The 14819-nt window shown below is 39.4% G+C and overlaps 1 protein-coding gene across 3 annotated transcripts in view; it reads right to left on the minus strand.

The window, feature by feature from the left end:
* Positions 1 to 6575: 6575 nt before the first annotated feature.
* Positions 6576 to 14819, minus strand: part of LOC145341052 (transferrin receptor protein 1-like) — a 49343-nt gene continuing 41099 nt past the window's right edge. For all 3 annotated transcript variants that reach the window (XM_080185807.1, XM_080185806.1, XM_080185808.1), the window contains exons 18-19: positions 12851 to 12991; positions 6576 to 11972 (exon numbers count right to left, since the gene is read on the minus strand). In XM_080185807.1, coding sequence (XP_080041933.1) covers positions 11730 to 11972; positions 12851 to 12991 — 384 coding nt within the window. In that variant the 3' untranslated portion in view covers positions 6576 to 11729. The remainder of the gene's footprint in view (positions 11973 to 12850; positions 12992 to 14819) is intronic.

The following is a 14819-nucleotide window of genomic DNA, read 5'->3' on the forward strand; positions in this document are numbered from 1 at the left end:
CCTTCTCCTTTTGGCTTCTCCATTTCTACTTTGGGTTTCCACAGTGCTGGTTGATCACCCTTCTCCATTTTTTCCTCTCCTCCTACCATCCATTCCTCTTCCAATCCCACTGTGTCTTTTGTGAATCTATATGCTCTCCTCCTGCCCACCCATTCTTCTTCCGTATCTTTCCATCTGGCCTTCCTTTTCTTCTTCTTCTTGGCAGTCCCATCTCATTACTCATCTCACATTTCCTCACTCTCTGTCTCCACAACAGATGACTCTCTTTTTGATTATTTTCTTTGATGTTCCCACAATCTTTCCTGACCCCCTCATGTGCTGGTTTCTGATTTTGCCCTCTCTTGTTAAACTACACATCCATCTCAGCATTTGCATCTCATGAGAATGCAGAGATTGTTCCCCTCTTCTTAGTGTTGTCCAAGTTTCTACACTATATCACAAGACTGGTCTCATGGCTGATCGTGATTTTTCCTATCAGTTTCACAGAATCCTTAATGCAGACAAGGCCATTCGGCCCACCAAGTCTGCACTGACTCTCTGACAGAGTACCTTACCCAGGTCCTATCCCTGTAACTCCACACATTTACCATGGCTAATCCATCCAACCAAGATATCTTGGGACACTAAGGGGCAATTTAGCGTAGCCAATTCACCTAACCTATTCATCTGTAGAAGGAAACCCACGCGGACACAGGGAGACTGTGCAAACTCCACACCGACAGTCATTCTGGTACATCTGATGAGAAGTGTACAGGATGCAAAATATTATTTTTCAATGAAACACGAGGCAATGAAATCAATTTAAAAGGGAAAGAGAAGATCATTGTTAAGACTGTCAATACTTCTTGTGGTGACATAATAATGCTGCAGAGTAAAGGTGAATCTCTGAAGAAAACTCGATTTATTTTGCATCCTGTTTGACAGATGTATGGATAAAAATGCTAAAAGCCACTGCAGAAAAGAAATTAAGTGAATTCTAACAGGAGGACATGGACACACGTTTTTGAAGATGAAGTGAAACAATTCATTCATCTTGTTGAAAATGATGAGCTGCATGCTTTGAGATCACCAGCTGATTTGTACAGACTGGTGATGGTTAGCAGGCAACCTTTCCAAATATGTAATCCATTCTGAAAATATTTTTAATAATACCTGTCACAAATGCTTCTGGCGAACATTCCTTTTCTGTGCTGAAGAATTAAAAAATATTTACAAAGTACAATGAGTCAGGAACACAGAAACGAGCAGCAGGAGTAGGCCATTCGGCCATTTGAGCCTGCTCCATCATTCATTTTGATCATGGCTGATCATTGAATTCAATATCCTGATCTCCCCCTTCCCCCCCAGTAGAAACATTAATATTTGACAACTGAAAGTGTCACTTTACAAAATATCAAACATGATACTTTTTTCTTTACAAAGTGCAGAAAAGCTAAGTTACCATGTCAACAAGAGATAAAGCAAGAAAATCTTGAAAAAAAATGTCCCTCTTCCATATTTTGTTTAAATTCTGCTTTTTCAAAATGGATTCAGGACTCAACATTGAATTCAACAACTTTAAACTAACGTTTCTCCTCCATCTTAAACTCTTTTCTTTCCAGCATCCCATGCATTTGTTATCTCACTGCAATAACCCCTCCCCCTTCCCATCACCAGACCATCAGTCTCTTGTTTCTAAAGTTGCTGCATCTTTTTGCAATCTCTTCCAACTATAGTTTAATACCCATCACATTTCTACCCCTCTAGTTCTATGAAGAGTCAAACCAGCTCACAATGTTAACTCTGTTTCCTCTCTTTATGGGTGCTGCCAGACCCACTAGCTTTTGCCAGCATTCTCTGTTCTTGTTTTGGATTCCGGCACCTATTTTGCTTATTTTGTTTTACAGTTTGCACAGCAGTTGCTCAAGGGAAGAGCAAATTTCCCTTGGTAATTGCCCTGCAGTGACAGCTATCCAAAAATGCACTTTAAACAGCAAACTTCAGATAGTTCCGACTGCGTTACATCCATTGTTACCCAGAAAAAGACTCCCAACTTTCACCACTTCCTCAGACCATCCCCCCACCACCGCCTCACCCAACCCCCATCTCTTACCCCTCAATCACCAGAGGTTTGACCTGCGCCAATCTAACCACCTCACTCCAAGACATAGCCTGACACACCCCATGCCAACTCCCCCACCCCAATGCTGAGCCAAAGCTCAGTCCAACCACCCCCTCCTCAAATCCTACCCACTTACTTATACACAATTTCTCCTTGGCTTGTCAAGGATCTTTAAACTTGGCTGGACTTTTTAAAAAACACTTACTTGTTACAGTTAGTGCCTTGAGAGATAATTAGTGCCTTACATGATTGATTTTAAAATTGTCACATTATTAACATAGTGAAAAGTATTGTTTCTTGCACGCTATACAGACAAAACATACCATTCATAGAGGAGAGTGCAAAATGTAGTGATAGCTAGGGTGTAGAGAAAGATCAACTTAATGCAAGGCAAGTCTCTTCAAAAGTCTGACATCGAAAGGGAAGAAGGTACTCTTGAGCCGGTTGGTACACGACCTCAGATTTTTGTATCTTTTTCCCAATGGAAGATGGAAGGGAGAATGTCCAGGGTGCATGGGGTCCTTAATTATGCTGGCTGCTTTGAAGAGGCAGCAGGAAGGGTCGACAGAGTCAACAGATAGGAAGCTGGTTTGCGTGATGGATTGGGCAACATTCACAACCTTTTATAATTTCTTTTGGTCTTGGGCAGAGCTGCCCTCAATGTTGGACCTCAGCCTCATGCTACACTGCATGGATCTAGGCCTGCCTGAGTTAGAAAGTCAGGCAAGTTAGGATGAAAAAATAACTTCAGGTAAGAGAGGAGGAGTGGGGTGGTAATTCCACTTTTTTAGCTTACGGTTCATAGTGTAATAGATTATGGCACTTCAAGTTTTTTTATATATACAAGTGCCATGAAAATCCCTGCTCCTACCAATCTTTCAAGCAGCAAGTTCCAGATGCACTTGCCTCTGGGTGAAAAATAAATTCCTCTTGATTTGCTCCATCCTTGGGTTATGGATACCTCAGCTAAGGGGAATAGGATTCCAGTAATACCCCAAGAGGTCCACAATCATGACCAAACTGTTACTGGAACAATATCATGATATTTATCCACTTGAATGTAAATGTTCAAAAAGGGTTGCATGATTTTTTTTTAAGCACACGTTCCATAATTTTAGTTGAAGATTCATTTTTGAGTAAGGTGGGTCTCAATCATCTGATCATTCTGCAATTTTGATTGCTGAGCTCCAGATACTGAGAGGATTCCGCAGTGTGCACAGTCACGTGAAGGTGCTAATCAAATAAACATTGCATTCAGCGTATAAAGTATTACCCATCATGAAATTATATGAAAATAGTTACCAATCTTGCCTAAGTGAATGGTGGCAGAAAGCAAAAGGTGTTGAATTTGACTTGTTTCTTTTGATCCACACTATGGAAAATTAATTTTCTACTACAATCTACTTGTATCAAAAATGACAAATAGGCACACAAGAGTTGAGACATATTGCTGAAATTTATGAGATTACTTGGCAGAATATCCATTCTTTGTTTGTTAAACTTACCCATACATAATTACTTCCTAATGTAACATGACTTACTATCCATCTCCACATCAAAAAATTTACTTCTAGAACCACCGAGTGGTCAGCACTAGCAAACTTCAGTGCCCTTCAGCATACTAATTTGGCACAGGTCAATGGTTTTTCTTGGTACTAGGGCTTTGCAAAGCACTATTTAAAGACTACTTAAAGACATGAATCTGTGCAAGTATACTGGTCACATTTATTCAGTGGAGGATGAGGGCTACACTCCCTGGATGCACAATAATTCAACTGTTTTGGGCTGTTTCTTGGTTGTCAGGAAAACAGGTAGTTGTAAGTGATTTAGATGTGTATTGTTAATTAGAAATAAGATATAGATTAAGTGTTATAATTTAGTGTCTTTATGTAGGAAAGAGTGAAAATTAGTTTCATGTTAAACAAAGTTGTTTGCATGTACAATCTCATTGAATGGTGGAGTAGACGCGATGGGCTAAATGGCCTATCTCTGCTCCTACATTTTACCGAAGTTTCTATTATATTCAAACCATGTTTCTATTATGTTCAGAGTTTATGATGTGTAACTAAGATTGTGGAAAGAATGAGATATTGCTTAGCAACCAGGGGTCACATTTAGGGAAAACACCTTTTTGAGTTTACTTTTAAGAGGAAGCGAGAGAAGGAGCTTCACAGCTAAAAGTGGAAATCTCTCAGCTTTGCTAGAAGAAAGCAAATGCAATGGTGTAAGGCACAAGGAAGCAAATGCCAGAAATCTAAAATTAGTTAAACTATAAAAATGAGGAGTTTCCAGGATGTCTAAAATTAAAGGAACAGAGAAAACTGGACCCAGAACGGACATTAATGTCAAAGATAGAGCTAGGAGTTAGCTAGTGAGATATCTCAAGTGGTTCTAAAGTTATATCTTACCACAGCCTATGGAGTGATAAGTGAACTAAAAGAAATTAGTAGCTGAATCTCAGAGTTAGTGCAAAAGCATTCAAGACAAAAGGAGTCCTGAAGTGAGTTGAAAAACCTGGAGACAGATCCTTATAAACAGCAGTGAAGAGGAAGCTGTGTTTAGAAAGGATATTTGGAAAAACTGTTTGTGGATCTTTGACAAAAACAGCTGAGGAAGAGTACTGGTTGAAAGAAGATACTAAAATGCATCTTTACGAGAGTGGAACTCTCAGAAGATGGTGAATTTGAGGAGAAATCCGCAGATCAATTCAGTGGCATCTGCAACTTGATTTCAGAGTGGAGAGCATTGACCAGTTAGCCTGTGGTTTTAAAAGGACTGTTTATCAAAAACATTATAGCACAAGATATATTGCATAACCTTTGTTAATCTTGAAATCAGTACATTCGTGAAATAAGTGGGAATATTGTATTATAGTCAAACATTTCATGTTTAATAAATGCTTTTTTGTTCTTAAAAGCTAATTGGCAATGTGACTCCCTTCCTCCTTATTAGCTAAAAATAATAAAAATTATCTGCTGAGCCAGATCTCCATTTGGGGATCTTCCTATCCAGTAGTAACACAAACTAGGATAACAACACAAACTGTACTATGTCACATTATGATCACCCTTCCCTATAGTATTGACTATCATATCAAGTTCAGGAGAGGAATAGTGTGTACACATACACACTATACCCAAGGAATGGGGGTGTAACAAAAGGATTGGTGATTACGTGGAGGGTGTTGTCCTGAGACTGAGTATAGTATTTTACCCTCATTTCAGAAGAATGAGATGTGACCTCAAATGTAAAGTATAAAGTTCTCAATGCTTAACAGAAAAGGTGCCAGGTCAGTTTCCTCGCTTGAGTCCACAACTAGTTGTAGTTCCAGAATAGGACCAAAGTTAGGGGAAAAAGAAACTATTCATTCATAAAGGGCTATGGATGTTTTTGTTTGCTACTCCACTGAGGGGGTCACAGAAGCCAAGATGACAGGTCAAGTTCAAGGTCAAGTTTCAACAGACTATTAGACGAAGAGAATAAAAGGACATAAGGATCAAATGGGAAAGTGGGTTTGATGGCAAAGACCTGTTGTGATCTCACCGAATGGCAAATCTCAAGGGCTGAATGACTTACTTTGGTTCAATTCCTTATATTGTGTCCTACTGTTTTGGTATGCACAGGTGTTTCTGTACATTTTGGAACAAATTCTTTGCTATTGGGACTTGGGAGGTACCAAATACAGCTTCAATTATACTCACTTTGCTTGCCTTTTGGACACAATTATTCAGTGTGGCAGCTGAGAGGACATTCCAACCCATTTCATACCTTGTACTTTTTTTGCAATCACAAATCTTTACTGTTTAATTGCTAGTCCTGGTCTGTTAATGACTTAATTATTCAAGATCCAAGCAAAGGTCATAGCTTTACAAACAGCTTTGTACAATTGCTACAACTGTTGTCGGATAGCCAGATGCTCTTTCCTAGGGCAGAGACGTCAAATATTAGGGGACATAGGTTTAAGGTGCACAGGGAAGAGTTGGAGATGTGGGAGGCAAGTTTTGTTTTTAAACAGTGTGAATGTCTGGAACATGCTGCCTGTGGAGATGGTGGGAACAGATACAATATCATTTAAGGGGCAACGAGACAAATAGGATGGGAATGAAAGGATACGGACATATGGTTTTAGATTATGCGGGCATCGTGATTGGCACAGGCATGGAAGGCCAAAGAGTCTGTTCCGGTGCTGTACTTTTCTTTGGTCTTTGTCTTCTTTATTGTCTTGTGTCAATTTAAAAGGGCAGTTCTGTACCTTCACACATTGACCAAAATTTAAATTCAGCCTCGGATGAGTGACTAAAAACCAATAAATATTAATAAATCTGCATGGGTACGTAATTGGCAACTGAACCTTAATATAGGTAGGTGTCCATCATTCAGACATTTTGGTTGGAAAAATGAAGGAATAGTAGTGAAGGCTTGTTGGAGTTGAACAGCTTGTTTTAATGCCACAAACACTAAGCAATCCAAAAACTTTGTTTTTAAGATTTATTTGAAGCATATGTGCATGACAGAACAAATATTAGTCTCGTACCAATAAACATTTTAAATCATTGTTAATTAATACAATTATAACTGCCTAAAACTATGACTACACAAGTGCTAGTTTAACAAAACACAAAACAACAGATATGCAATAGTTTCCAGAATATTCTTCAGTAGCAAAAAGAGCAAATTAAAGGCAGGCCCAAATAGCATCAGATTGCTCGTGGATAAAAACAATTCAAACAGAATATTTAAAAGGTACCAGGTACCACAATCAAAATAACTGGGGACAGGTTACATTTCAGTGTTTTGGACAGCGGATAGAATACGCATCAAGCTAAATATAAGGACAGCCAAAGAACACTCAGATTGAGCTATGGATATTGGCTCTCAATATCCACGCAGAGGATACTGGAATTATTCATTCCGTGTTCTTGGTCAACCCAATATAGTTTAACAAACCTTCTTCTGACCCAAACACTTGACGACGTATATTGCCAATTTTCTTTCAAAAAATCTGAAGCAACATTTCTCTTCCATTGAGCCTGCACTGAAAACATAACCAGATAAACATTCTCACCCTTGCATTTTACAATAGCCCAGTTCAATCTCATTGCAATGTGATCTGCAGAATCTATTCTGATAAAAATGGCATAGTAATTGGGAAAGCTATAAACATTGATTGAACACATACCAACATGCAAGATTTCTACTTTTTATCTGGTGGATGGACTGCTAATTTTCCACAAGAAGTTAAAGAGATATTGGTTTAAAGTGTTTTGTTCTTGCACTCTGGAATAAGTGCAATAGTGTTGCCCCCAGGATGGAGTGCACATGCCATCATACATAACATAACTCACTTACCAAAACCTTAGGTAGTGCTTAGGTAGAGATTATCAAAACCAAAATTTAGGGAATCACAAGTTTGTACATGGATACTGCTGAGACTTTATAGCATCTAAAGTCCACGAGCACAGCTCAAGGGATTGAACTATTAGGGCACTGATCAAGAAGAGTGTTGGAGCAGTTAGAAGAATTCCAGTTTCCAGAGAAAGGTTCCCATCATAAACCAAACTGGCTAATCAATCAACTGATTTACCGTACACCTGGATTATGTTGACTTAGTTACAAGCTTCCATTATTAGACATGCCATCTTGGAGCCAACTGAACAGTAGAGACAATTAATTCCACCCCAAAACGGTCATGTGACAATTGACAAGCCTGAGTCTGATCCACTGCCAGATGGACCGTAGGCACTAGAAACTTCTCACAACCAAGTGCTTTGCCACAATTCTATGGATCAAATGTCATGTAGCACTTCCACCAGTTAAAGGCAAAGGGCACCAGAAACAGGATATGGCCAGTGTTTTAACAAACAGCAGCAAGTTATATAAAAGGATCAATGATATCCATAATTCTATTTTGAATGCAAGGATATTATGGAACTTTACATTTTATTGCCCTTTTATTACCACTGGTCCATGGATTTCTTCTCCCTGCTCCACACCCAAACAACAATTAAAAACACATTTTAAATAACTGAACACAAATTGACACAAGGCACACAAGGTCCTTGTACATGAGGACATTAACCACAAGCTAACATTATACACATTTAAGCAAATAAAACATGATTGCAGTTGATCATAAACATGCAATTAGCACAAACCCCCACCCCGCCCCGCAACTGCTATTCAAAAACAAATAAATTATGGGAATCCCTGTTCCCGATAATTTTATACACCTTAGTGAAACATATGGAAGGCACTGCTTCCGATATACACCTTGGTAGGCAAAAACTACCTTATTTCATGACATTATGGAAGACACTGCTCCCGATAATGAGGTTTTTTTTTAAACTTGTAGAAATGTCATAGGCTTTCATTTCTTAGTAGCAGATGCTGCTTTCTGATTGTCGACAGTATAACCGTCATAATTATGGAAGACACTGCTTCCGATAATTATCTTATTTTAAAAAAGATAAAACACTATTTATAGTGAACTCTGTCACTGATAAATAAAAATAAATATCTCAGTGCTGATTGGTGAAAAAAGTATTGACATGATAGCTGGCTCTACAGATGCTCAAGGGACAAGCACAGAGAAGCTGTATTATTAAATGGTTGCTGTTATTCAGCCACTTTACTGACAATTTCAGCATCTTTAGAAGTTCCTTACCAGACAAATAATTATGCATTATTTTGAAAGAAAGCACTGAGCCCTGTCACTTTGGCCAATATTCTAGATAAACAGGCAGGCAGCAGTAAGGTACTTGTACGGGTGTTGAATGGATTAAGATAACTAAGCCAAGTATGACGTTTCTTTTCGTGCCACTAATTCTGGGCTTAAGACATTTGCAAACCCCTGCACCAGTAAAATTTGAGAAATTTACCAAGATGTAAACTGGCTGCACTAATTTTGTAAATTTTTCCATAGCTCAAAGGCAGCTTGTAAGTTGACAAATTATCCCTTACTCAAAATGGGATTATTGTACTTTGCACAATAACTGACCCAAACTATCTGGGATAGGCCATTGGTCAAGCCGTCCTTCACAGCTTAATTAATGGTAAAAGGTGATGAGCAAAGGTTTACCTATAAATTGGAAGTGTGGACAATTGCAACAAAATACGTAAAAATATTGTTGTATTGTTATCAAGAATGTCAAATTCCTAAACAGCACTAAAGCGCAAGGCAAAAATTAATGTTTTAAAGATGCCAAATGCAAACTGCTCTAATTTTTGTACCATCTAAATGTCGATTATATGCCAAAGTTTTTGAAGCCTGTCGATGGTGTTACCCAATGTGCACATTAGCCTAATCTGGGTGAGGGAAAAGGGAAAAAGTATGGAGCCCCTTCCAGCTCAACCTAAATATACAATGGTCTCAAAAAAACCATGTGAACATTCCACTTCAAGTCCTTTAAGTTCTACTGTTCTTTTGAGAACACAATAAAAAAAATTTCCAGGTCTAAGAAGCCAATTGAGTTAGAGATCATTATATTCATTTCTGTATGAGTTCGTCAAATTGCCACACTGGATAATGTTCAATTAACACCAATATCTGCTATTCTTCATCCAGAAAAAAAAGTGTAACAAATTCGTCAAAATTGTTTTAAACCCATTCAAGGCTGGAGATTAATTATACACACTTTCAACTGATCACGTGCTTCAGTTAGTTACACGGCATTATGATGAATCAATACAAGTAGCTAATGCGCTTTTACTTCTGAATGAGAAAATCCCTGTTCATCCATTCTACTTGTACTTATTTGCAACCTCCCAACCATTAGTAAAATTTGTCTCCTAGCTACCTTCATTCTACTCAAATCTTTGCACTGCATGGAAAAAAATTTAAAATATTTTACCCCAATTTATTAATTTTGCATTCACTTTTGGTCCCAATTTTGATTTGAACATTGTCTTACTGTAACAGAATCTCTACAGTGCAGAAGGTCGTCATTCAGCCCATTGAGTCTGCACCAACTCTGAGCACCCAGACCCACCCACCTGCCCTATCCCTATAACCCGTCGCATTTACCCCACTAATCCCCTGACCTACACATCTTGGGGCACTAATGGACAATTTAACACTGCCAATCCACCTAACCTTAATGTTGTTGAACACACCCTCCCTACTCTGCAAGAAACCATACTCTGCTTCATGCCTCTCGCCAGTAAATAGCACTATGTTTTGCAAAATAATGCTGCCTCATAAAGACAAACACAATGGATTTAAAGCAATTTTTTTAAGCACCATTAACTCTGCTTTATGCCTCATTAGTTTCCAGATCTACTCACTAGATGTGAAAGTTTACTTATTAAATTTCAACTGGTGCCACAGAATCACTGTTAATGCACAGTATTCTATCTTCCCACTTCTTGCTCTCCCCGGATGATCTCGATTCTGCTGGTGTAATAATTAGATTAATAGTTTGTACACGTCTTTCAGAAACCAGCACAATTTTAGAAATTTTGTGTGTAACATAGCAAATCTGATTTCTATATTACACTGAATTAAGTTGCAATGCTCCTTAGTTTCTTTTTTGGTATCCACACTATATTTCTAGTAGCTTCTGTACGTCACTGCATCAACAGTGATGTCAGTATATTCTTTCAGGTTATGGACATATTTAACATTATACAGATTCACTCCCCATGTGTAATGCCCCAGGAACTTAACAGCTCACAAAATGTTTTGAGAAGAGAAACTTGACATCGGGTCAACAGGTTTATCAGTATATGACATTATGGCTTAGCTGCAGTTTTCCATCAATTGCAGTGAGCACAAAAAAGTGAATTCCTAACTTGGCTGGTCACATTATAAGTATTCAATCCTCAAATACTCACATTTCATATTAGTTTGGTATTTCTTTGATTTATTATCCCTCGTTATATATCACATCACTTGGGCCATTTAACCACCTCATGTTTTCCTACATATATTTGTTTCCCTATAAATATTTCCAAATTTAAATGTACTCCTTTGCTCACCACTATACAATGCAAGAACGGCACAGGATAAGTCACCTCACCTATGAAAGCACACATTGCACATCATTGGTCTGAGGAGGTACTTACAAACCACCAGGTTTATAATGTGCAGTTCTTGCATACTAATGAAATTTGTTAATTTGCCAAGATCAGTTCTTCAAAAGACTTGGTGAAAGCTGGTATTCCCAGGAGCTGTTCTTAAATGAACAGTAAATGTAAACTATAATTGTTGACAAGGGGGCTTCTGCTGGGTACACTGTCTATTCATTGGGAACAAGCAATGCAAGCACCCCTCTAAGGCTAATGTTTAAAGAGCTTAAGTGACAGCATTATCGAATACAAAAGATTGTAGATTACTTAAAATGTAGCTGAGATATTATTGTCTCCTCACTTGCACTTCTGGAATATATCTGTTCTTAAAAGTACCCGAATAAATGTCTGCAAGTTTATGCTGACAGTTTTGTACAATAAAAATGGTTAGCACTTCACAAACAGATTTTGTGTATGATTTAAATACAGATATTAATTTATCACTTACAAGAATAGTTAAACCAAAGTGTCAAGTGCCAAGGCATTAATATATCTCAGTATTTTAAAAGTTAAAGCAACGTTTGCAGTCAAACCAGCGTGAGTGCCTGTGGATGTCACTTGATCAGAAACTATTGCTGCTGGTCCACACGTCTCCATTCAGTGCATTGGCTGCTCCCTGGATGGTCCAGGTAGCAAAAGCCAAATAATTACGGGTCATGTTGAAATCGACAAGGTCAGGGTTCATCCTCAGAAGTTTCAGCTGACCCACAATACCATTAAGAGTGTGGTGTCCTTTGCCGTACAACAGGTGTCTGTATGGGCAACTCTCTATGGACACATATGGAGAAAGAAAATTGTACTCCACCTGTTGGAACAAATGGATATGAATTTTATTTAATTCTTTAATCAAGCACAAACTGAACAAATTACGTTTGTTGGGAATAACCCCTTTTAACAGGATTAGATATTTTAGAAGACCGATTATCTTGTCCAAACCATGCTGCAAACAAGTGAAAATGGGGCTTTATGGGGCAGAGGAGTGGGCTGATATCCATTATACCATTCTTCCATTCCTTTAGTGCAAAGCACTAACTCCTGCAGGTGGTTAAAACTTCTACCTTGAAATGCGCAGGAGGTCATTACTTACAAATACAGTGACATCTTCCTCCTTTACTCACTCACTTTGCATTGGGTCATATTACATAAGCTGTTTCCAAATCACATCTATTTAGATAGGTGTGCATGGAATTGTACATTCTGAACTGTATAAAAGAGCCAAATAAGACTTCAAGCAAGAAACTGTACTAGAAGCTATAGGCCGTTTGACCCACTGAGCCTGCCCTGCCATTCGATATGTTCAACAAATGAGCATCAACAACCATTTGGAATAGATAACTCCAAAGATCCATAACCCATTTTGGAGAAATTCTTCCTCATCTCAAAGCTGGTCAACCCCTTACTGAGAAGGTGATGCAGTTTCAGATTCCTCAGGCAGGAAAAACATCCTTCCAGCATCTAGACAATTAAGTCCCTTAAGAATTTTATTTATTCAAAGATACTCAGCATGCTTTTATTAGTGTTCTTACTTTTGTTGGCATTATCAACCAGTTTGGAAATTCTTAAATAGGGTAGTACACCAAGTCAGATCAAAACCTGGCTGACTGTAATTGTACTCTGATTCTCATCTTAACCCTTAGCAAAATAAATCTGAAACAGATCAAAGTTACAAGTACAATAATTTACCCTCATAATTCGGTTATTGTAGGTCCGGCAGAGCAATATATTATTCATATCAGAGGAGTCGATTTCACTTTGCAGACGATTGGCAGCACGTATTAAATCACCACGTGCTGAAAACAGCCACTGTGTAGTCAGTCCACGTGCCTGCAAAACAAAAAAAAAATTAGCTTTAGGTCTAACTAAGCAGAAATTTATTCCCATGGTCAAAAAGGACTGTAGGAGGAGAGGTAATAAGCCGTGGATAACGAAGGAGGTGAAGGAAAGTGTTAAATTAAAAGCGGAGGAATTTAGAGTAGCTAAGAGTAGTGGGCGAGAAGAGGATTGGGAGAGGTTTAAATGTCAACAAAGATTGACAAAGAAGTTGATAAAGGAGGGTAGGAGAAACTATGAAGCTGGGCTAGCGCTTAATATAAAAAAGGATAGCAAGAGTTTTTATAAATATATAAAAAGGAAGAGGCTGGCTAGGGTGAACGTTGGTCCTTTAGAGGATGAGAAAGGGGACCTAGTGGTAGGGGATGGGGATATGGCTAAGGTATTGAATAACTTTTTTGTTTCTGTCTTCACGGAGGAGGACGTGAATAATTTGCTGGGTGTTAGCGATGGAAAGGTGGTAGGACTGGAGGGTCTTAATGACATTACTGTTACTAGAGAGGCGGTGCTCGACAGACTGGAGGGGCTGATTGTGGACAAGTCCCCAGGACCGGATGGAATGCATCCAAGGGTTCTGAAAGAAATGGCGGAGATTATAGTGGATGCCTTGGTGGTTATTTTCCAGACATCGCTGGATTCCGGGAAAGTGCCGGAAGATTGGAAAACGGCTAATGTTACGCCGTTGTTTAAGAAGGGTGCCAGGCAAAAGGCAGGGAATTATAGGCCGGTTAGTTTAATGTCTGTGGTAGGTAAAATGTTAGAATCGTCATTAAGGAGGAAATTGCGAAGCATCTTGAAGGGAATTGCTTGATAGAGCAGACGCAGCACGGTTTCATTAAAGGGAAGTCGTGTCTGACAAATTTACTGGAGTTCTATGAGGATGTGTCTAGGGCGGTGGATAGAGGAGAGCCGGTGGATGTGGTCTTTCTGGATTTTCAGAAGGCGTTTGACAAAGTACCTCATAAGAGGTTATTGCAGAAGGTCAGGGGACATGGAGTTGGGGGTAAGGTGTTAGCGTGGATAGAGGATTGGTTGTCAAATAGGAGGCAGAGAGTGGGGGTCAACGGGTGCTATTCGGATTGGCGGATGGTGACTAGTGGAGTGCCCCAGGGGTCGGTGCTGGGACCTCAGCTTTTTACCATTTATATAGATGATCTGGAGGAGGGAACCAAGTGTAGGGTGTCGAAATTTGCGGATGACACCAAGATTGGGGGAACGGCAAATTGTGTGGAGGGTGTGGAGAGTCTGCAGAAGGATCTAGATAGGCTGGGCGAATGGGCCAGGAAATGGCAAATGGAATTTAATGTTGGCAAGTGTGAGGTGGTCCACTTTGGTAGGAAGAATGGTAGGAAGGACTATTACTTACGTGGCGAAAAACTGCAGCATGTGACGGTGCAGAGGGACCTCGGGGTCCTTGTGCATGAGTCGCAAAAACCCAGCTTGCAGGTGCAGCAGGTGGTCAGGAAGGCGAATGGGATGCTGGCCTTCATAGCGAAGGGGATTGAATATAAAAGTAGGGAGGTCTTGCTGCAGCTGTATAGGGCATTGGTGAGGCCGCAGCTGGAGTACTGTGTGCAGTTTTGGGCGTCGCACCTGCGCAAAGATATTTTGGCCTTGGAGGGAGTGCAGAGGTGGTTTACTAGGCTGATACCGGAGTTGAGGGGGTTGAGCTGTGAGGAGAGGCTGAATAAACTAGGCTTGTACTCGTTGGAGTTTAGAAGAATGAGGGGAGATCTCATTGAGACGTATAAGATGATGAATGGGATGGATAGGATAGAGGTGGAGAGACTCTTCCCGCTCAAAAAAGACAGTAGGACTAGGG

Source organism: Carcharhinus amblyrhynchos, chromosome 3 (assembly GCF_965287045.1).
Source record: "Carcharhinus amblyrhynchos chromosome 3, sCarAmb.v2.hapA, whole genome shotgun sequence".
In the NCBI taxonomy this organism is placed as follows: Eukaryota; Metazoa; Chordata; class Chondrichthyes; order Carcharhiniformes; family Carcharhinidae; genus Carcharhinus; species Carcharhinus amblyrhynchos.